The sequence below is a fragment of the Canis lupus genome, chromosome 8 (genome assembly GCF_048164855.1).
Source record: "Canis lupus baileyi chromosome 8, mCanLup2.hap1, whole genome shotgun sequence".
Classification (NCBI taxonomy): Eukaryota; Metazoa; Chordata; class Mammalia; order Carnivora; family Canidae; genus Canis; species Canis lupus.
This window is the reverse complement of record NC_132845.1, coordinates 14,779,729-14,804,016: the sequence shown is the minus strand read 5'-3', so window position 1 is coordinate 14,804,016 and position 24,288 is coordinate 14,779,729. Positions and strand designations below refer to the sequence as shown.

At 34.7% G+C, this 24,288-nt stretch overlaps 1 protein-coding gene across 1 annotated transcript in view; it reads left to right on the top strand.

Annotated features, from left to right (window-relative positions):
• Positions 1–23,842, top strand: part of SYDE2 (synapse defective Rho GTPase homolog 2) — a 47,894-nt gene extending 24,052 nt beyond the window's left edge. Inside the window, exons 5-7 of the mRNA XM_072834323.1 lie at positions 12,722–12,903; positions 15,894–16,125; positions 21,429–23,842. Of these exons, the coding sequence (XP_072690424.1) occupies positions 12,722–12,903; positions 15,894–16,125; positions 21,429–21,928 (914 nt within the window). The 3' untranslated portion in view covers positions 21,929–23,842. The remainder of the gene's footprint in view (positions 1–12,721; positions 12,904–15,893; positions 16,126–21,428) is intronic.
• The last annotated feature ends 446 nt before the right edge of the window (positions 23,843–24,288 follow it).

Here is a 24,288-nt window from a genome sequence, read left to right as displayed (position 1 = left end):
GTAAAATTTACCAAATGGTGAATATAATCCAATGTATAACATTGAACATATACTTCCAGTACTCCAGACGTGGGGGAAGAAAATGGGAACGTGAGGGTCATTGACCTATAGTTGTAATTAATGCTTTGTGATTGTCCATAAAATTTGAAAAGACAAGGACTTTGAGGATCTCCAAACTTCGGAGGCATGCAAAGAAAGAAGATTCAGCTGAAGAGATTGAGAGGAATGTTAGAAAGTTTGGTATTCAAAAGACAACAGAGTTTAAGGCAAGGTATGAGGCAGTCATTTGATGGAGAGATCATATAAGATGAGAACAGAAATAAGGCCTTTGAATTTGGCCATTATAGGATTATTCATAACCAATAGATATCTTCAGGGACTATTGGCTTATAATTCCATGTTTGTTTTTGTTGTTGTTTTACTTTTTATTAGCAAAGTTTTGAAGCATATACAAAAGTAGAGAGAATATTATGATAAACTCTCTTTTTCCATCACCTGGCTTCCATAATCAACACCTGACCAAACCTGTTATCTTTAATACCCCTCATTTGATTCTCACCTAGACATGGATTATTTTGAAGTGTATCTTGGATATCATATCCATTCACCTATAGATGCTTTGGTATGTATCTGCAGCTCTTCTGTGTTATTTTGATAGTTCTCTCTACTGTTAACTACCATTTTTTTCATGCTGTAATATTGTTTGTTTATCTTTCTACTTTGATTTCTTATTTCATGTGCAATTACTTGGTGAGGAGAGAATTTGAGGAAAGTTCAACTTTCCCATATTAAACAGATTTTTGTTGGTTGGAATTCTTTAAAACTTACTTTTAGGATTGGGGCTTTTTTTTTTTTTTTTTTTTTTTTTAATTCATGAGAGATACAGAGAGAGAGAGAGAGGCAGAGACACAGGCAGAGGGAGAAGCAGGCTCCATGCAGGGAGCCCGACGTGGGACTTGATCCCGGGTCTCCAGGATCACACCCTGGGCTGCAGGTGGCACTAAACCGCTGCGCCACCGGGGCTGCCCGGATTGGGGCTTTTTATAACAATTGAGGTTCTCAATCTCTGAACTCTGAATGACTGTATTTTCATAGTATTTAATATATACTCTTAGATAATTAAAACTTTGATACTATTTTAAAAGAGATAGCAAAACCAAGGCACTTTTTCTTTCTTATAAATTTTAGCAAATCAGAAATAATGGATGCTTTTATTTTTTTTAAAGGAAGAAAAGTTTATTTTTTCTACACACAAAATAGATCATGTCTACAAAAAAAGTAGAATTTTCCCTTTAATAATATGTAATTATAATCGGCAAAGAACCCATTTTATGAATTCATTAAAGGGAGATTTTATAAATAGCAATTCCCAGGAAATTACACTCTATAACCAAATGAAATGAGATTTCATCTTGGTAAATCATTATCTTAGAAATAAATCGTGTCAAATATATACAAATTAAAAAGATGAATCATGTGGTTTAGTTTGATTATTTGCTATAAAACAGATCCTTAAAAGTTTGTAGCATGTGCAAGTGATATGACTAATAGGCCAATGAATATTAGATTTATAGCATTCTTTTCTAAAATTGAGAGTTTTCATAATTTATGAATTGGGTATATTTTGGCTCTATTCTTTGTACTCTTCCGTTTCTGGAAAGCTTTGTACTCTTCTGTTTCTAGAAAGCTCTTCCATTTTTGGTTTTGGGTTAAAAGATTTATTTATTTTAGAGAGAGAGTGTGGAAGGGAGGGGCAGCAGGAGAGTGGGGAAAGAATCCAAAGCAGACTCCACACCTGGTGTGGAGCCCAACACAGGGTTTGATCCCAGGATCCTAAGATCACTATGCGAGCCAAAACCAAGAGTTGGACGCTTAACTGACTATGCCACCCAGGGGCCCCAGGAAAGTTGTTTTTAAAAAGAACCTAGAGATATTTTCTTTCTTGATAAAGAGCCAATGAAATGATTCAAAATTATCTGAGAAATATCACTGGAATTACAATAAGTTATACACAAGGTCTCATTGTGTCTCAAAAGAAAGGATATTGTTGATTTGGGGAATTGGCCAGTAATGATGTTGCCTCATGTGTTTATTCCCTGTGAGCTCACATTTCTAAGTAAACTTAGAAATATAATTTACAGTTCAGTAGTTTTTTAAAAATGAGCTATTAATAAAGTGAGTGATAGAGTTTACCCACAGTTTAATGTGTTCTTTGTAGTTGCTCCAGACAAACCAGATTTTTCAATGAAGTGCAAAATTTAAGGTACGAAATCTATTCATGATTGTTTATGGGGCTTATTTATCAAAGGAACAAGAATTTAGAAAAGTAAAAATATCATTTGGTGATTAGAAAATTTTTCTCCTGCAGAGAAAAATTCAATTTGAATGTGTTTGCCCTATGTATAATTGACTTCATATTGCAGTATTACACCACCGAGATCTAAATTCAAAACGTTTATTTGACCATGACTTTTCTGATTTTAATTCTTTTTAAATTATTCATTCTTTTATTTTCCCTGAAAAGAAAACTTGATCAGAAATAAACACCAAATTATCTTTAAAACATTAATAATTTTCTTCATTTATGCATATTAAATATACATTTTCCCTACCATATGTATTATATGTTCTCTAGTCTCTGGCACATTAACTTTCAAATTATTTGGTCTTGTCTTTCTTTCTTTGTTTCTTTCATTTGTTTCTTGATTTTATTTATTTCTTCATGAAAGACACACACACACAGAGGCAGAGACATAGGCAGAGGGAGAATCAGGCTCCAAGAGGGGAGCTTGATGTGGAACTCTATCCCAGGACCCCAGGATCACAACCTGAGCCAAAGGCAGATGCTCAGACACTGAGCCACCCATGGGTCCCTATTTCTGTTTTGGTTTTTTTTTTAACCTGGATTGAACATAGACCTGTAAACTATAAAAACACTAAAGAATGAAGAACACTGAGGAATGGTCATAGATTTAGCAATTGAAATAAACTGAGGCAGTGAGAGCCATTTGATCTGAATAACATCTATAGAGTGTGACCAAAATAAGCAGGAAGTTCAGAAAGAGTAAGTGAGGTAGAGTGGGGTAGATGAATGGTTTTAAAAAATTAATTTATAACATTAACTTGCAGAAATGTCAGTGATTCTACATTCAAATATATCTACTCTAATGTATCTTTATTATTCATAGAAGTTTCACCTGGGAAAGAATGACTCTCACAGCCCTGTACTATTTTCAGTATTCTGGTTCTGCTGAGTTAAATTTTTGCGATCGTGGGTACTGATAGAGGATGGAGGCACTTTCTCGGGAGACAGTGTCTCACTTGAAGAATGAGGTTATTTAGTATATTAATCTTCATAGTCCGGCAGTTGCTGGTAGAAAAATGGTATCCATCTATCTAACCATCATATACTGAATGCTTACTATATGTCAGACACTTTGCTAAGGCATTTGTAATACAACAATGTGTAAGAGATAATGTCCACCCTCAAGAATACTAGTCTAAGGGGAAAGATAACTGATTATAATATATGAGCAGGAACACTTAACTTATTGTGGGAAAATTAGGGAAAACTTGCTGGGAAAGGTGACTCAGCTAACTTTAAGAAGGTGAACTGATTTAGCCACAGGGGTTGGAGGAGAGCAATTTATTAGCAGAAACTTAGATGGAAAACTACATGACTTGTAGTACTTGTTAAAGAGGAAAGCACCAGGCAGGGGAGTAGTGGGAGATGGCTGGAATGCTCTCTCAGACTGGAACCCAGACCTGGCAATGAGTGTCATTTGGAAACAGCAGAGTTAGAACATGATCATTTTCATTTCTCTCTCTCTCTCTCTCTTTTTAAGATTTTATTTATTTATTCATGAGAGACACACAGAGGCCGAGACATAGGAAGAGGGAGGAGAAGCAGGCTCCATGCAGAGAGCCCGATGCAGGACTTGATGCTGGGACTCTGGGATCACGTCCTGAGCCAAAGGCAGACGCTTAACCACTGAGCCACCCAGGCATCCCTCTCTTTTTCTTTCTGTCTTTTCCCTCCTTCCCTTCCTTCCAGGTTAGTTGGATGAGTTTCCATGTACTAGGGTTTTTGGTTTTTTTTTTTAAGATTTTATTTATTCATGAGTGCCACAGAGAGAGAGAGGCAGAGACATAGGCAGAGGGAGAAGCAGGCTCCAATGTAGGACTCAATCCCAGGACCCCAAGATCACCCCCTGAGACAAAGGCAGACACTCAATTACTGAACCACCCAGGTATCTCTCAGGTACTAGGTTTTACACTTCTACACTAAAGACATATCGGTAGCTAGGAGGGCTAAAAAAAAATATAAGGAGATGGTGATCTATAAACTCTTTGAGGTGAATATGTGTAATTCTATAGTGACTTTTAAAAAATTATTCTTGTGTATTTAATAAAAAGACTTTAAAAAATTGTTCATTTGTGTTGTAGTCCTAAAGGGTAAATACTGAGAGATTATTTGTTTTGTTTTGTTCTCTAAATCAGAACCAGAGTTTTAAACTTAATACTGTATATTCCTGAGGTACTGGTATGATGGTGGCTATAGAAATCAAAGTAAGAAACCCAAAGGAGAAGGGGAGTCTACGCATAGGAATAACTAGAATCCACTTAATCACTTATCCTTCCCTATCTGAAATTAATTGATTTACTAAATATTTATTGAACATTTACTATATGCCAGGAATTCTTTTAGGCACCAGGGACAAATAAACAAGATGAACAGTATCTCAGTCCTTATATGTGTATTCTAGTGGGGAAAGAGAATCAGTAATCAAGCTAATGAATAGTAAGATATAGTAACTTATGAGTGATAAGTAGGACAATGGGAATGATACTGATTGGAGGTAGTAGTCAGCTTGGTGAATTCCATGGGTAGCGGGTTCAGAAAAGAAAGTTCATCTGAGAAGTGCCTTTTGAGCTAAGATCTGTATGAAACAGAGTTAACCATTGGAAGATCTGGGGCCAGAGTTCTAGGTAGAGAGAACAGTGATTTTGCAAATTGAGAATTAATAAAATACAGGTACTACAAACCAGTCTTTGAAAGGTAGAAGTAGTTTTAGTTATTAGAGTGCTCTGTGTGTGTGTGTATGTGTATATGTGTGATGATACCTATTATTCTATCATGGAAATGAGTAGAATTTTCCTGTGGTGTTAGTCCTTGTGCCTGAATGAAAGTGAAAGGCATATGGTTTCATAGTATCTATTACAGAGCAACTTAAGAGATATAGCCAGATCCAATTCTTTATTTACATATATTTGCCTGCATTTTCTTCAGGTACATGATAAAAGTTTTACTGTGTTGGGCTAAATAAATTTCTTCATGTAAGTAGTTCCAGTGTCTCCCTTTACTAGTTCCTGTGGCAGGAGAGATTGTCACCACAAACTTAGTATCGTAAAGTTTTTATGTCCCCAGAATATTTGAAAGATGTTAAGAAGTCTGTCACTAAGTTTTTGGGATAAGGTCATATAGCTAATTTCTAGATTGATAGTATATGTCACAACCTAGCATAAATAACTCTTCTCTGTATCATTTTATGAAATCTTTTGATTATTTTTCCAATTAAATTATTTTTCCAATTAACTCTTTGTCTACATATAAAAAAAGGAGCTATAACTTTTACTTCATTGAACATAATGTACATTGAGCATTCTTTAAGTGCTTAGTATTTGTTAGTAATAATTCTCCCTTATTTGCCCTCAAATTATAGTGAAGTAAGTAATCTTGAACTTGGATTAATTTAAAATTCCATTTATATTAATGGTTGTTTAGTATGTTAATTATGTAAAAGATAATGGTATTTGAAATATGTATTTAACTAAGCTATAAAGTTATCTTTTCTGGAGATCTTTTAGGTTTTAATTTAATTGCTTTATAGGGTGAGTCTCAAACTACTAGGGCATTAAATTTTGTTAGGACTAACAAGTCTTGCTTTGTCAAGGACACATATGGAATTTTTTTTTTTTAAATCATGCCCTAGAGGGTTAGTAGTGTATTTGGCAACTACAGGAAATTGCATTTTCATTAACTGTAACTCAGTTGTGCTCTTTACACCAAATATTGCTATTCATTGTAGATAGACTGCAAAACTAATGATGGTAGTAAAAAAAAAAAAATCACATATAAGTTAAGGAATGGGAATAAACAAGTACCATGTCTGCTGTGTACAAAATACTTTTTCATCAGTGTACATCTAACATGTATTGATCTATCAATCTTTATATATCATATTTCTTCATATATGTTAAGGAAGAAATTTGGTCATTATTATCTTGGTTTACAAGTGCTATTTCCAGATGATCTTTCTTTTTTCACTGTTGAGTAGTTCATCTGAGGAATGATGTTTCTCTTGAGGCTAATGACACCACCACCTCTATCTTCCATATTTAACATCATCTGCAGAACTCTCGGGCATTACCATTTATTCACTGAACACTTTGAGATCTCACCAGTGATTATATTTCTAACTGAAGTCCTGCCTTTGTCCTAAGTGATTTTTTTTTAAAGATTTTATTTATTCATTCATGAGAAACACAGAGAGAGAAGCACGGATACAGGCAGAGGGAGAAGCAGGCTCCATGCAGGGAGCCCGACGTGGGACTCGATCCCGGGTCTCCAGGATCAGGCCCTGGGCCGAAGGTGGCGCTAAACCACTGAGCCACCCAGGCTGCCCCGTCCTAAGTAATTTTAATATGCAAATGACCCATCCAGAATCTATTTGTTAAAAGACTGTTCTTTTTCCATTGAATTGTATAGAAATACAGTTGATTTTTACATATTGATATTGTGCTTTGCTAAACTCATTTATTAGTTCTATTAGTTTTTTAGTAGATTCCTTAGGATTTTCTATATATGAGATTAGGTTGTCTACGAATAGAGATAATTTTACTTCTCTCTTTCCAAGATGGATTCTTCTTATTTCTTTTTCTTGTCTAGTTGCCCTGGCTAGAACTTGCAATATATTTTGAACAGCAGTAGCAAGAGTGAACATCCTTATCTTGTTCTTGATGTTAGGAGGAAAGTATTCAGTTTTTGCCATTTTTTATGATGTCAACTGAATTTTTCATAGATCCCCTTTAGCAAGTTGAGGAAATTCCCTCCTCTTCCAAGTTTATTGGATGCTTTTATCATGAAAGTGTGTTGGATTTCATTCAGTGACTTTTATGAGTCTATTGAAATGATCATGTGGTTTATGTCCTTTATTTTATTGATATAATATATTACAATAATTGGTTTTCAGAAGTTAAGCCAACCCTTGCATTCCTGAGATTAATCTCACTTAGTCATGATGTATATTCCTCCTTTTTCTCCTCCTCCTCCTCTCCTTCTCCTCCTCCTCCTCCTTCTTCTTCCTCTCTTCATCTTCTTCCTTCTTTTTAAAAATATATTGCTGGACTTAGTGTGCTAGCATTTTGTTGAGAAATCTTGTGTCTGTATTCCTAAATGATACTGGTCTGTAGTTTTCTTGTGATGTCTTTGACTGGTTTTGGTATCAGGATAATGTTGGCCTTTCTACTCTGATCTTTATTTATTATTTTTTAAAAGATTTTATTCATTTATTCATGAGAGAGGCAGAGACACAGGCAAAGGGAGAAGCAGACTCCCCGCAGGATCATGCCCTGAACCCAAGGCAGAAGCTTAACAACCACTGAGCCACCCAGGCGTTCTTACTCTGATCTTTATATTTTCCTTTCTTCTATTCACTTTGAGTATAATTTGGTCCTTTTCCCCCTACTACTTTCTTAAGATAGAAACTGAAGCCATTGATTTGGGACCTTCTCAGTAGAAATCAATCTTCTAACATAGACCCTTAATGCTACAGATTCCCTCTAAATTCTATTTTAACCTCATCCCACAAATTTTGATGTGTTGCGTTTTCATTTTCAGTTAGTTCAAGCACTCTCTGATTTCCCTTTTTCTTTTCTTTGATTCATGGGTTATTTAGAAGTATGTTAGTTTGTGTCAAAATATTTAGGGAGTTATCCATATTTTTAAAATTATTAATTTCTCATTTAATTCATTATAATCATAGCACATACTTAATGTGATTTGAATTTTTTTGTTCTTAAACTTATTTTAAGGTCAAAGATATACACTTCTGTGGTAAATGTTTTCTTTTGAACCCTTGAGAAGAATATGCGTTCTGGTGTTTTGGAATGTAATATGCTATAATTACCAATGTAGTCAAGTTGATTAATAATGTTCCAATCCTCCGTGTCTTTATGTGTTTTTTTTCTTCTTGTTAAGAGAGGCATGTTGAAATCTTCAACTATGATTGTGGTTTTGACTCATCCATCTTCTACCTCCCCCTTTCCTTTAAAGACTTCAATTACACATGTATTAGGTCACTCGTGTTTGTTTTACAGCTCACCGATATTCTACTCAATTTTTTTCCAGTCTTTTAAAAAAAAAATCTCTTTAATTTTAGATTATTTCTATTGCTAAGTCTTCAAGTCATTAATCTTCTCTGCTAAAATTAATTCCATCCATTGTATTTTAAATCACTGATATTTTAGTTTTCACTATTAGAAATTTGATCTTTTTTTTTATACCTTCTGTGTCTCTACTTAACATGTGCAGTCTTTCTTCTAGCTTCTTGAATGCATGAGATACCATTTAATAACTGTTTCGATGTCCATGTCTACTAATTCTATCATCTGTGTCATTTCTGAGTTGCTTCACAATTGATTTTCTCCTTGTTATAGTTGATATTTGCCTACTTCTTTATATACATGGTAACTTTTTGTTGGATGTCAGATTGTGAATTTTATCTTCTTGGTTGCTAGATATATATATTTTTTATCCTTTTAGATGCTTCTGGGCTTTGTTCTGGTATACTAGGTAAGTTACTTGGGAATAGTTTGATTCTTTTTTGATTGTGCTTATAAGTAGAATGAGAGCAGCTTTTAATAGGATTTCTCTTTTTCTATTTCTTTGATTCACTACTAAAACAAAACCCTTCTGTGTACTCATATTAGTTTCCTGTGGCTGCTGTAACCAAGTGCCATAAGGTAGTTGGTTAAAATAATAGGAATTTATTGCCTCATGGTTCTGGAGGCTGGAAGTCCAAAATTAAGATGTCAATAGGGCTTTGCTCCCTCTGAAGGCTGTAGAGAAAGTCTTCCTTGCTTCATCATAGCTTTTGGTGATTTGCTGGCAATCTTTGGCATTCCTTGTTTTATAGATGCATCACTCTAATCCTCTGTCTTCACAAGGTGTTCTCTTCATGCTTCTTCATGTCCTCTTCCCTCTACGTATGTCTGTCTCTGTGTCCAAATTCCGTTTTATAAGAACACCAGTCATATTGTATTAGGACCTGCCCTAATGACCCCATTTTAATGTGATTATCTCTATAAAGATCCAAACAAGATCACATTTTGAGGTACTGGGGACTAAGACTTAAATATAGGGGGTTTTTGTGTGTGGGAGACATATTCAACCCATAACAGTACTGTACCCAAATCCCATGAGGTATGAAGTTTTTCACTTTGGTTGCTCAGAACAGGAGCTATTGCCTGCCAGTGTAAGCTTCTGAAGTTGTTTCCTCTAATCTTTGTGGGCAGTTAATTTCCTCACCTGCACGTGCTGATCAGTACTCAGAGACTCGGGGAGTCTTGGAAATCTCTAGCATTTTTTCTGGGCAGCTGTCTACTCTCTAATACTTTGTTCTTCAAGCTCTAGCTGCTTTGATCTTCTTAGACTTCTAGTTTCCTCTCCCCAAATTAGCTAGACCTACTAGTTATTGTGTTTGTACCTTCTCACTGTGACCTGGAAAGGCTTTCCAGGCAGTAAGCTGAGGCAATTATGGGCATATCTCATTAGTTTCCCATCCCTTAGGGATCATATCCTTCTTTGCCTGATGTCCAATGTGTTGAACGTAGTTTTTTTTTTTTTTTTTCCATATATTTTATCTGGTGTTCCCAGTTGTCTCAGGCAGGGAGTTAAATCTGGTCCACGATGCTGCATGTTGGCTGGAACAACTGTCTGTTTTTCTAGCCTGTATCTGACTTACTGATTGCTACTAGAAAAAGTCATACAAAGGTGTATGTTGCTACCAGTATAAATCCATGGACTTCAAAATTAACTAGGCTTTCGGTGATGTCTGCTAATAAATATGTGTTCTTCTCTCTCCAGCCCCCCTTTTCTCACTCTTCAGAGTGTCTGTTTAATATCTTCTCACTTCTCATATCCTATTTCACTCACGTCACTTTTAGCAGATGACCCTGTCTCCCAACTTCATGGAACAAATAGAAGCCATCAGATAGGAACCTCTTCTACTTGTAACCCAGCCTGCCAGCATGCCTTCTTTGGCATACATCCTTTCCACTTTTCCACTGCCTTTTCTGTAACAGTATAGAAATCATCTTCCTCACATTTTGGACTAATTTTAATTCCTTCATGTGTTCTTATGAGTCTCTTCTTCTTCTTCGGGGATTTTGCTCACCTGATCATATTCTTCCTTCTTGGATCTTGAAAACCATTTTAATGTCTTTATATTAGCATTTAAATGTTCAGTTCTTTTTCATATTAAAAAAAATCCCTACTTTGATCCTGCTTCCCCCCTTCCCACTCATCTATGGTTATCACCTTCTCTCAAAGCGAGATTTCTAGAGTAGATTGCATATCTTTCTTTCTTTTTCTCTATTTTTTAACATCCATTTACTACCCAACCTGACTTCTATGTTCTTTATTCCCTTGAAGCTGGGCCTACCAAGGCTGCTGACTTATTTCTCTGGTGGACACTTTTTGGTCCTTATTTTAAATAATCTCATGTTTCTTCTACCTAGTTACAAAAACTCCTGCCTTAGAATCACAGCAGGAATTTGTTAAAATTACAGGGACGTGAGCCCTAACTCCTGGAGATTATGATTTAGTAGGGCTGGCATGGGGCTCTGGAATTTTTTTTTTTTTAAGTTCTTCAGGTTATTTCAGCGTGCAGCCAAGTTGGCGAAACACTGTTCCCCATAGTATTTAACATGGTTTTTATCTAACCTATTACTGGTTATCAGCTGATACCATAGACTCTTTGTCGAAACAGTTTTTTCTTGACTTCCTTGGCAGCGTACTTGCCAGTCTCCCCTTACCCTATCTCTGCCTCTTCTTACCATCCATACTTCTTTAGTTCTCTTTGGAAAAATCCTCTTCGTAATGACCCCTTAAAAGCTGGTGTTCTTCAGGCCCTTCTCACATATTCTGTGCCTCCCTGATTATCTCAGCCATTCCCAAGCTTCGTTATCATCTTTAAGTTGATCATTCTCAGGGTCTCCAGCCATCTCTTTCCTGAGCCTAGAGTTTATATCCAGCAACCTTTAATGTCCCATAGATACTTTAGGCTGAATATTTTCAAAATGAAACTCCTTTCTGTCCTTTTCCCCCACTGTTTAAAGTATGGCACTGCCATCCACCTAGATGTTCAAGCTCCAAACCTAGGAAACATCCTTATCCCTCCTTTACCTCAAAATCACAAATGCATTTTTGATTTAGTGATCCTGTTTTGGGAGTTTATCCTATAGACATACCTGAATACATACAAGTAATGATGTGCAAGGCTATTCATTGTAGCATGTTTTGGAATAACAAAAGATTAGAAACAACCCAAGTATTCCATCTGTAGTACCTGACCAGATGCAGTTCTGGAATATCCATACTTTGGAATATCTGTGATGTGGCTATAAAACCCCACTTTTATTTTTTTTTAAAGATTTTATTTATTGGGATCCCTGGGTGGCGCAGCGGTTTGGCGCCTGCCTTTGGCCCAGGGCGCGATCCTGGAGACCCGGGATTGAATCCCACGTCGGGCTCCCTGTGCATGGAGCCTGCTTCTCCCTCTGCCTGTGTCTCTGCCTCTCTCTATCTCTGTATGACTATCATAAATAAAAAAAAAAAAAAAGATTTTATTTATTTATTCATGAGACACAGAGAGAGAGAGAGAGAGAGAGAGGCAGAGACACAGGCAGAGGGAGAAGCAGGCTCCATGCAGGAAGCCCCATTCAGGACTCGATCCTAGGAGTCCAGGATCACGCTCTGAGCCAAACGCAGATGCTCAACCGCTGAGCCACCCAGGCTTCCCTAAAACCCCACTTTAGAAAATCTTATGTAGCAAGATGTGATTCCAGTTTATTCAAACAGATGTTTTGATCCAGCATTCTCTTTGGATATAACACCAAAATCTACAAAGCAATATAAGGAAGAATACTCTCTTTCTCGTCAGTAAATAAAACAAAACAAGATCTATTCTCTTAGCAGCTTCCAAATACACAATACAGTATTATTAATTATAGTCACCATGCTGTACATGGACTATTGGTATTCTTTAACTATCAAAAGTCTAGAAACTCAAAATTCATATAATTGAAATAATTTATAATTAATATTAGTATGCCTTGTTTTCTCAACTTCTGTTTCACATATATTTATAGAGGGCCAGAATCAACAGAGTATATGTACCATGAATTGCTTACTTTATGAGTAACAAATCTAATATGTATGATGATTATGTATGTACATTTTTAGCATGCTTTCAAAACAAGAAGTCCATTACCAAGGCAGTTTATAAGATCACAAAATACTGGTGTTTGTTATAATAGGTTTTTGTTATTTTATTATTTTCAGCATATTAAAGGTTGGCTAGAACAATACTTAATTTAAATTTTTTTCACAGTTTTTTATTTTACTCTGAAGACCAATTGCTATCTCTGTTTTCTAAAGGTGTTCTTAAGGACTATCTAAGAGAACTTCCTTCTCCTCTGATAACAAAGCAGCTTTATGAGGCTGTATTAGACGCAATGGCAAAAAATCCTTTGAAAATGTCATCAAGCGGATGTGAGAATGACCCAGGTGACTCTAAGTACACTGTTGACCTGCTTGATTGTCTGCCTGATGTTGAGAAGGTAAGCATATGTGGTATACCTTTTTCCCTAAAAGTCTGCTAACGAATATATACTTAGCAGCAGAGTTACAAATAATTTTTCAGGTATTTCACATTTGTGGCAGTATAAGTTCTGCCTTTATTAAAACCTCCTTAAACAACATAACTCTAAAAACTGCTTCTTAGAGTAAATCTAGATAACAGTTTTATTTTTTCTCTATGTAGTTTTAGTCAGGCACAGGTACTTCCTATATGTTTTTAAAGAGTACAGTTACCTTATTATTAAAGTAATATTTGTTTATTATAGAAAAATTGGGAAGATATAGCAAAGAATGGAAAATTGCAATTATCAATATCCAAAGGCAACAATAATTAGCATATTAATTTATTTCCTTTTAGAATTAAAAAAATTTATGGTAACTGTTTTAGTGTACATGGCTTAGCCTCAAGACTTAAGCAACCCTTACCACCACCATTTCTATCCTTCTTGCCTCTTCACATTTGCCGCCTCCACACAATCTAAATCTTGAGATCAGTATCTTCAGACATGCCTGCAGAGTAGATAGAAGGGTAGCTGGGTCTGCAAAACCAGTCTTAGCCTAACTTTAGTTGTTGTTCCCTAGAACAAAAGGGAAAATAATGGGACGCCTGGGTGGCTCAGTGGTTTAGCACCTGCCTTCAGCCCAGGGCATGGTCCTGGAGACCCAGGATCGAGTCCCACATTGGGCTCCCTGCATGGAGCCTGCTTCTCACTCTGCCTGTGTCTCTGCTTCTCTCTGTGTCTGTCATGAATAAATAAATAAAATCTTTAAAAAAAAAAAAAAAAAGGAAAATAAGGGAGAGATGGCTGGACTTGTCCAGATGAGGCTGACTCTATCTATATTTCTTACCACGTGAGAGTAAAAGGGCAAGAGTGAATAGAATTTTTTTTTAAGATTGTATTTATTTGAGAGAAAGAGAGAGCGGGGAGAGAGCACAGGTAGGGGGGAGGGACAGAGGGAGAGAGAGCAGACTCCCCACTGAGCAAGGAGCCTGATGGGGAGCTGGATCCCAGGAGTCTGGGATCATGATGTGAGCTGAAGGCAGACACTTAACCAACTGAGCCACCTAGGCTCCCAAGTGTAGGGCAATGTTAAGCCCCAAAACTTGATTCACTTGTATACTGTAATCTTCTGAACATCCTGTGCTCACTCCAATTAGATTAACAATTAATAAATACTCCTTTGGGTGGGAAGAAGGGAAGAGCTACAGAGAGGTGTGAGCAGTAGAAGGGTGGGGTGAAGGGATAGAAATATTCCTTCCTTGATATAAGGTAAAATTGTGTCATTTTACTTATAAGTGAAGTAATGAGTGTCCAGGAACTTAAACACTTGTCTAAGTTATATAGCTTTTATGAGTGTTGTAGACTGTCACCTGAATTTTGGCCTTTCAGGCCCTAAAGCTCATACTATTAGCGTCCTTTCTAAAAAGGCTTCATAATATTACATTGAGTGGACTTCACATAATTTGTCACTATTCTCTTTTGCATAATATTTAGGTTTTGAGCCTATTTGTATATATTTATATGCGGAGATTTCTTTTCACCTAGTAGAATTATGTACTTAGAATAGAATCTCAAGAGTGGAATTGTTCATTTAAATGATGTAAACATTTAAAGGCTCTTAATACATTTACATATTACTTTTCAAGAGGGACACAACAATTACATTTTTTGGCTCATCTTAGTAGACAAAAAAATATTTTCTTATTTTAAGTTATATTCCTTCATTTGCTATTGAGATTAAACCTAAGATACTTAACCAGAGGTGATTACATGTGTATGTGTGTGTGTTGTTCATAGCACAATATGCTGAAACTAGACTTAAGATGTCAATGTATGTAGAGTCCCACTTGTGTTACGAAATGTATAGTAAATGGAGAAGAGGAACGGCTATTTATTATTTACATTCTTTTTATGATTCATATATTTGATTTGTTTTGATTTCAAAATATCAATTATAGTCTTCTCTGGTTTTCATTCTCTTTTCATTCCGTTCTTTCACAGCTGAATATTGAAAGAATGTTTATTTCGGTTGTACCTTACTTCTTCACCACTCTTGACTACTCAACACATTGTAATCTGGCTTCCTACCCTATCTCTCTGGACTTGTTTTTGCCAGGGTTACTAATGACCTTCTGATCACTGAATCCAGTTGTCACTTTTGGCTCTGGAAATACGTCATTTTGATTTTTTTCTTTTTAAAAAATTTTTATGATACAGTTTTATTTGTCATTCATTTCTTTAATGTAATTATGAAGAAATTATATACTCATTTTATTTGTTAAATGATTTATCTTAAGCCAGTACTTCAAAACATCATTTCTTTCCATAATTGCTTAAACCTGAATAATTTTCCATTTCTTGAGCAAACTCCCCTTATCAGTTTCTTCAACTATTAAAAAGTATTCTTTTTCAACAAATTTTACTGTTACATCTAGTTATACTAGTCATGGTTTGTCTAGTTAAAGTATTTATTAGTTAAACGCATTGACCTTTTTCCTAATCTGAATTATAATAGAACTGGGCCCTGTTTGAAATTGTTAGCTTCCCTAGATTTAAGATGTAGTCCCCTACTTATGACTACAGGATTTATCTGTGCTTAAAGATAAACACTCTTACCTGAGTCCTCTTCCATCACAGCTTTTGCTATTGTCATTTTAAAGGAGGAAAGAGAAGAAAATGTTGATGTATATTTTCTTAGGGACTCCCGTTGAAACTTGGAATGCATTCTGAGCCTTTTAGAGTATACATTTTAATGGATCAAATTATGTCATTGGAACCTAGGGTCCTGTGTAATGTTTTTATAAGAAATTATGTTTCAAAGTCCCAAATATCCAATTTACAAGCAAATATTTGAAACAACCTTTTGAAAAGTGACAGGATGCATATCTATATTTTCTGCTAGAATTATGTCCTTGAATTTGCCCCTGTATATAACTCTATTAAGTGAAATGCAATTTAATTTAATTTAGGCAACCCTAAAGATGTTGCTGGATCATCTGAAATTGGTGGCTTCTTATCATGAAGTGAATAAGATGACTTGCCAGAATTTGGCTGTGTGCTTTGGACCAGTATTACTAAGTCAGAGGCAAGAGACTTCCACCCATAACAACAGAGTCTTTACTGATTCAGAAGAACTTGCAAGTGCTTTGGATTTTAAAAAACATATTGAAGTTCTTCATTACTTACTTCAACTCTGGCCAGGTAAATGATTCAATGGAAATATTTTTCTCTTTCAATGATAGGGTGTTTGAATTAGCTAATCATTAAATATGCCCATACGTGATTGAAGAAAATCTTTTCTAGATTTTGCTTTTTCAAATAGTTATGAATTGATACCTTTAAATTTCTCCATTTAAATTTTTTGCTTTTGCTGATAATATTGTAGACATATAGATCAATGTACACATTTTGGTCAGATCTGGATTTGTATTATGGTTGTGTTACTTATTAGCAACCTGATCTTGGGAAGCTCTTTAACATCTTAGAGCTTCAGTATCATCTTTCTTTTGTCATACGGATTTAATAATATGTTTATAGAATTAAATAAAAAGTTATGTTTGTAAGGTACTCAGCACACCTCTTGTCACATAATAGGAACTCTGTAAATATTAATTTCTTTACCCTTCTCATTTTTAGTTCAACTGGTATGAAGCAGAATTCATTTTTTTCTTCCTTCAGTTCTACTTCTTGACATCTTTTTTTTAAATAATAAATTTATTTTTTATTGGTGTTCAATTTGCCAACATCCAGAATAACACCCAGTGCTCATCCTGTCAAGTGCCCCCCTCAGTGCCCGTCACCCATTCACCCCCACCCCCCGCCCTCCTCCCCTTCCACCACTCCTAGTTTGTTTCCCAGAGTTAGGAGTCTTTATGTTCTGTCTCCCTTTCTGATATTTCTACTTCCTGACATCTTTATTCATGGTTGTTCTTCAAATTATCCAGGCTTAATTTGACAATCATCTTTGATTTTTCCATCTTACTTATCTATCCCCTGTTCTAGTCAATAACAAAAAGCTGACAGTTATTTTCCTAATACCTCTCTTATATATTTTCAGAACTAAAAGGAATATGTATTTAACTGTATGTTCTATATAGGAGGCTGTATTTAAGTTCCAAAATTTTCTTATCCTGTAATAACCCCCACTCCTCTTCCCCACCCTGCATAGTAACAAACATGAAAGTACTTAGGAGCTTTGTGTATCACACGGTGGTAAAAGTGCTTGGGCCTTGGAGTCAGGCATGAATTCGGATCCAGGTTGTGGCCCAGGCACATATTAATTCCCCTAAGCCTCAGTATGCTTCTCTATAAATAGTGCCTACCTCAAGGTTGTTGTGATGATTCTGTAGGCAAAGCATCTAAGGGCAGTGAGCAAAGTGTGTTGCATAGATTTATCTCTTTGTTACTCTTTTAATGATACATATGAGGACAGACCAAAATACAAAAATGCTTGATATAGTCTTTTAAAATACATCACATTAATTATAGGAAGTGAATAAAATATTTCAATTTTTAAATTTGTAAAGTTAAAATTTTTGCTTTCTTTTAAACACAGGCTTAAAAATAATTTCTAATTTATATCTTAACTGAATTGGTATATATTATTAATTATTTTAAAATCCTGCATCAAGATTCTCTGGATAATTGGTTTGATTTCTGCATTTGGTATCTCACATAAGGGAGCTCTCAAGTTAAAGTTTTAAATGTGTGTTTCAACTGCTTTAATTCTAATAAGCATTAGGAATTGGGAAAGGAGCCATCTTAGTCATTCTAATCACAAATGAAAACTTGCTTACCTAGAGATATCAAAGTTTACTATCAGTACCTGATTTCTTTATCATTTATTCTGTATCAGAAGTTATGTTATTTAAATGACTGCCCCAGAGGACCTGAATAGACTTTTTCCAAAGAAGACATCCAAATGGCCAAGGGACACATAAAAAGATGCTCAACATCACTCGGCATCAGAGAAATACAAATCAAAACCACAGTGATATATTCCCTTCATACCTATCAGAATGACTAATATCAAAAAGACAAGAAATAACAAGCGTTGGTGAGGATTGGGAAAAAGAAAACCCTTGTGATACAGAGAATAGGCCATCGGATGTTAACTTGCTGAATGCCCATCTCTATGCATTAAGTAGAAGGTTTTGGCTCCTCTTGCTGTGCATATCTTACTTATTATTATTATATTTTCTTTTGGAATTTCCCCTACTCCAGAGGTGAAAAGAGTTGGCTCTACCCTCCCCGCCCCTTTCATTTTTTACTTTAATTTTTTGTTATTTTTTAATTTGGGGCAATAAAATTTGCTTTAAGTTTTCCATTTGAAAAATCTTACTATCTTCAAAGTGATCAATTAGAATCCTAGCATATTGGCACTGGAAGGTAAAAATCATCCTGCCAATTGGCATTTCAGGATTATCTTCTGCTAAGCCCTGATTTTCTTTGGAAGTAGCTCTGGAGCCAGATTGGCAACAGGTGAGGGAACCAAATGTAAACACACTTCCCTTTTGATCAAAATAGTTTTCTTTTCATCTTTTTTAATGTATTGAGTTTTTACAAAATTGTTGCTTTCTAAAGATGGTTTTGCTGTTTTAAGAACATTAAAATTTAGAGAGAGTGTAACTCCTAGACCAGCTATTTGCTGTATCACATTTTCTATGAGTAAATTTGGGGCAGGTTTTTTAGGGAAAAGCTATCATTTTTTTCCCTATTCCTTTTTGTTCTATTTTCCTCACTAGACTAAGCTTTATGAGGTCTGAGATTATATTTTGCTTACACTGACGCACCCAAGTTCTAAGACAGTGCTCTGCCTTAACTAGGCACTCAATATGTTCTGTTAAATAAAGCAATTATACTATACATAAAAGGCTAATAAAATGGTGATTAAAAATATAAATCCATCAGAACAAGATAAGAAAATTAAGTTTCTTAGTGCTTATCATTACATTTTGAAACATTTTCAGCAACTTTATAGATTGCATTTTAAATTTTACTCTGTTGCAATGGGCAGTCGTAGTGTTGGGAAAACCAGAAGTTTTCCTTTAAGGGGTTAAAATTAATCATTTTCTCTGCATTTTTAATAGGAACTACTCCACTATCAGTAGTTTAAAAAGTCTGTGAAGTTGATTTTTCAGATATTGAATTTTTAGTCTAACATATAAAATATTGTAATTGGTTTCTTAAATATTTTCCAAGAAATATGCAAAAATAATGTTTTTTTTTAAAGATTTTATTTATTTATTCATGAGAGACAGAGAGAGAGCGAGGCAGAGACATAGGCAGAGGGAGAAGCAGGCTCCTGGGACTCCAGGATCATGCCCTGAACCAAGGGCAGACGCTCAACTGCTGAGCCACCCAGGCATCCCACAAAAATGTTTGAATAGGGATTCAGTTAAACAACTTTAACTGGCAACAAAATAAATCTGGGCTTTGCAGGTGAATGTCAGAGAAGGGGGCACAAGATGAGCTCAACCCACAGTCAAAAATGTTTTACTTTGGGTCACCCATCTGGCTCAGTTGGTAGAACATACAACTTGGGATCTTGGGGTTGTGAGTTCTAGTGCCATGTTGCCAAGGCATGGAGCTTACTTTAAAAAGTTTTATGGGGCACCTGGGTGGCTAAGCGGTTGAGTGTCTGCCTTTGGCTCAGGTCATGATCCCAGGGTTCGGGGATCAAGCCCCACATACTCAGATCAAATGGCTCTCACTGCCTCAGTATATTTCAGTTGCTAAATCTATGATCATTCCTCAGTGTTCTGCATTCTTTAGTGTTTATATAGTTTACAGATCTATGTTCAATCCAGGTAAAGAAAAAACAGAAATAGGGACCCATGGGTGGCTCAGTGGCTGAGCATCTGCCCTGGGGTTCTGGGATAGAGTTCCACATCTCCCTCTACCTGTGTCTCTGCCTCTCTCTGTGTGTCTCTCATGAAGAAATAAATAAAATCTTTAAAAAAAAAAAGTTTTACTTTGGTTGGATCACAAACCAGATGACTTCAAGGTTAGCAAAGTACTGGAATTGAAAACAACAGTCATGACACTTAAGATCTAAGAACAAGAATAGCACAGAAAGTGAGGGAGAAAGACAAGAAGATTTAGTGGAGATTAGTAGCTAGAGGAAAAAAAGGAATTTGAATAATTAAACAATGGAAAAATTTAGATGTTCATTTTGCAATTGCGTCAAATAATGGCATAGGGCATTCTGTATTAATACTGTTATTAAAAATAAATTTAAAGTAAATATCAGACCTTTATTTTCCAGAACATTTTAGATCAAAAGATTTAAGCTATTTACAATTACATATAATGGCCATATCATAAAAACATAGACAAATGCAAATGTTAAAAACATACCTATAGTTATCAAATATTTTAGTAAAATCTCAGTGAAAAATTATGTAACCTGAAAAATATTAAGATCACTGTAAGTCTGGAATACTAGAACTATATACATGTTTGTATTACTTTTCAATTATCTTTTATTTTCTACAAGAGGAAACAAGCACTCGTTATAAGTTGGAGTGTGAAAAGTAGGTATATTATTCCTGATGATATGTTCACACTGATAATATGTATCTTAGTCAAACAAAGTGTAAATGGAGAGGCATTTATTAATGGAGAATAAACAAGCAGAGAAAGGTATTATGGACAGTTTTTAAAAGTTATGCCTCAACATTTTCTATACAGAGGAACCTTAAACATTTTGCCCAATATACACAAAAAAGGTGAGCAGTGAAGCATTGGTTTGTCATGATGTGTTTATCTATAGTAATCTGTGTAGCCTGCACAATGCATAGGCCTAGAAGAAAATGAATCTTAATATATATAAAGAATGTTATTTGAGATTGTTAACCAGAATGGGAAAATAAAATATCTGTACTATTTTCAGGCAATAAATGAAGACTGTTAGTAGCTAATGCTGTATAATCAAACTCAGGTAACAAGCGGTCAAGTCTAGTATCTGCATTTTATCAAAGTGAAATTCGGGCTGCCTTAGTAAAGTAAATTATGACACTGCTGCTAATAGAATTGCAAAAAAGCACGAAGGTTAGAGTGAGCACTTTAGATGTCTTTGCCTCATTTAGATGTTTGCAGAAGAAGGAACTTTTTGTTTTGTTTTGTTTGTACACCAACATGCCTTGCCTGCTTTTTGCTGTATCTTTTAATTTAGAAGAAGCTACCAGCTTAGCTACTGTTTGAATTATAGATAGATAATAATTAACTTGCACTGGAAGTTAATCAACATTGGAAATTTGATTTGTTTGGGAATGTTATGATATGGCATGAATTAGCACCATCGAACATTCTACTAGCTTCTATCCCTAATCTTATGTCTGGTGATAGAAAAAAGTAATTATGGAATGCTTTTTAAAAAATATAGTGTGCATGTTTTGTTTTAATGCATGTTTGTAGTTGATTATTAAATGGCTTATCTTTGCTCTGTTTTTTTAAGGCCAGTTGGATGGCTGTGATTAAGCAAATTTATTGTTTGTTTCTAGTGCAACGTTTAACTGTCAAAGAATCAACAGACAATTTATTTCCAGAGCAGAAGTCTTCTCTAAATTATTTGAGGAGGAAGAAAGAACGACCTTGCATGTTAAATTTGAGTGGTACTGATTCATCAAGAATACTTAGATCAAGGCAAACCCGATTAGACAGTCCAGTTAGCAATCGTTATGCAGGAGACTGGAGCAGCTGTGGAGAAAACTACTTTTTGAATACAAAAGAAAATTTAAATGATGGAGATTATGATGATGTTCCTTCAGAAGACAGAGAAAATGGAGAAAACTGTAACAAAATGTATGGACCAGATATAATGATTGAACAGCCAGTACCCATGTCCAAAGAGTACACATTTCAGACATACTTGACAGTGCAGACAATTGAGTCTACAGTGGATCGAAAAGTCAATCTTCAAGACCTACAAGAAAGTATTGATACTTTGATTGGAAATCTGGAGCGTGAACTCAACAAAAACAAGCTTAATATGAGTGTTTGAGATTGAGAATTTTCATTTGCTTTTTTGTAATGTTTTAAATTTAAAATCAGTCTTTCTCACTTTCTTGTACCTCTCACAGTGATGTTTTTATTTTTTTACTCTTGAAAATTCCATTAATTTCTAGTAAGTTCATGTGATTCAATTAAAAATACTATTCATTAATATAATTTTTACTTATTAGAAAATTTTTCTTGGGGCAAAGATAACTTGGACTTGTGGATATTTTAACAAGTTTGGCCAATTCTATGGAGATAACTTTTAAATGCACTTATAAGATTCAGATGAATTATTAGCCCTGCTTAGTTTTTGTACTTTATAGGAACTGCTCTTTTGTAGCTGAAACAGATGTTTCTTTTAGAGGAACGTGGCAGCTGCTCCATCTGGTTTGCGGTGTGAGTCCATGTACACTGCAACATCATGTGATCATATTTCATTTGCAATGCAAATGCTGCTATAAAAAACCTTTTTATAAATAAAAGTAAAATTATACAAATATTAATGTATTCTGTATTAACACTCAGTAATTATTTAAGCTTATAAAAATTAAATATTTTTATAATCCTGAAAATGTGTCTATTTATAAGTGCATATATGGATAGATATTAGAATGGGAGAGGCATTGGCTGCAGAATCGCATGTATCTTTAAGGTATATATGTCATGGGGCCAAAATTATTAGCTTAAAATGTCTTTTTCAGGGAAAGAACATTTATGTTAAAGGAGTTCCATAGAAACACTTGAACCAAAACACTAAAAGCTTCTAAATAGAAATAATAGACTTTCTTTTTTTGATTCACAGAGTCATGATATCCCTAGTGAGAAGTCATCTTTTAAATTGAAATCGCCTAACTTCTTAAGGGATTAAGAGCCCAGATTTCTGCACTAGTGATTTACATTAAAAAAAATCTTCACCTATTCTATGCATTTTTATGTTCTGCTTTTTAAAACAAAGTAATTATACTTTAAGCATATTTATTTGTAGTAGTACATTGATAACACTGACTTTATAATTACCCTCATTTGTTTCTAAAGAAATCTTGCCAGCATACTCCACGTTACTGATTTTGAAAAATTAACTTATTTTGGCTAAGTATATCTACAATATAGTCATTATAGCAATCACAGCAGTGTTTGAAAATGTAAATTTAGAAGGCTTTTTTATTAAATTAGAATGTATTTTTTAAACTTTTATACCCACAGATCATGTAATTTTAAAATTATAAAATTTAATCACCAACTTAAAGATGTAGCAGCCATTAGAATATTGACTTCTTGATGTTTTTCTAAATATTAAAGTATTTAACTATTTCTATGTAGTATACATTGATAAACAGAACACCTTGTTATTTAATTTGAAAACACAATTGTTAAAAAGCCAGATAACTATTTTTATATGAAAATCTCATTTTTTAAAGCTTTGTATAACAATTGAGAAGAATACCAAAAGAATATGTGACAGGTATATATATTGAGTAAACAGTCAAAAGAAATGTACTTTAAATGTTTTGTAGGAAGACTGTCTCAGTCTTCCTTTAGTTTGCTTTATCATGTATATTGTATGAATTGAATAAGTTGTTCCAGAAATGCTAAAGTTTTATTAAAGTATTATAACCTTGGTGTCATGCTATTAATTATCATAATGACTTTAAGGATCACTTATTATGATGTCATTCTTTTTAAACAAACATGTTAAAGTTTTGGACAATCAAATGTTATTCATAAATACATGTAACAATATTTTTTGGTCCAGCATTGAAGTTTCCAGAATCTGAAATACTTTAAAGGCCAGATGTACTTTGTTATATAATTCTGGATGGGAATAGTTTAATCTCTGCCATCTTAAATAGAAAATACTAAACGTTTGTGTTGTCTAAATCACTGTGTCCTAACTATAAATCTCTTTTATTGAATCTGATGTATTTAGAAGTGCTGAGTAAGTTTATGCTTTTACTTTAAATGACCTTTAACTGCACACCTTTTTTGACTTTTTATGCCTGCTTTTTCTAATCTCCTGGGATCTTTCTACACTATAAGACCTTCAGCTATCATTCCCTTCTAAGTCTACCAGCCCCTACATTTTGGGGGGATTAAAAACAATTTTAATTTTAATGCATGTACCTGAATAAAATTTTGAGCAATTCAGATGGATAGAGAATGAAAAGTAAAGGTGTGCCTCCCTGCCACTCACACCAATCCCACTTCTCAGAGGTAATGCCACTTTTTATCCTTCAGGTTGGGACTACCTGCATCACTGGGTCTAGGTTTACTGCTGCTGTTTCTTGATTTGTCATTTAAGTAGTATCTGTTGATTGTCCATTATGAATGATAGGGAATGTCCATTCCTCCTCCCCATTTAATATT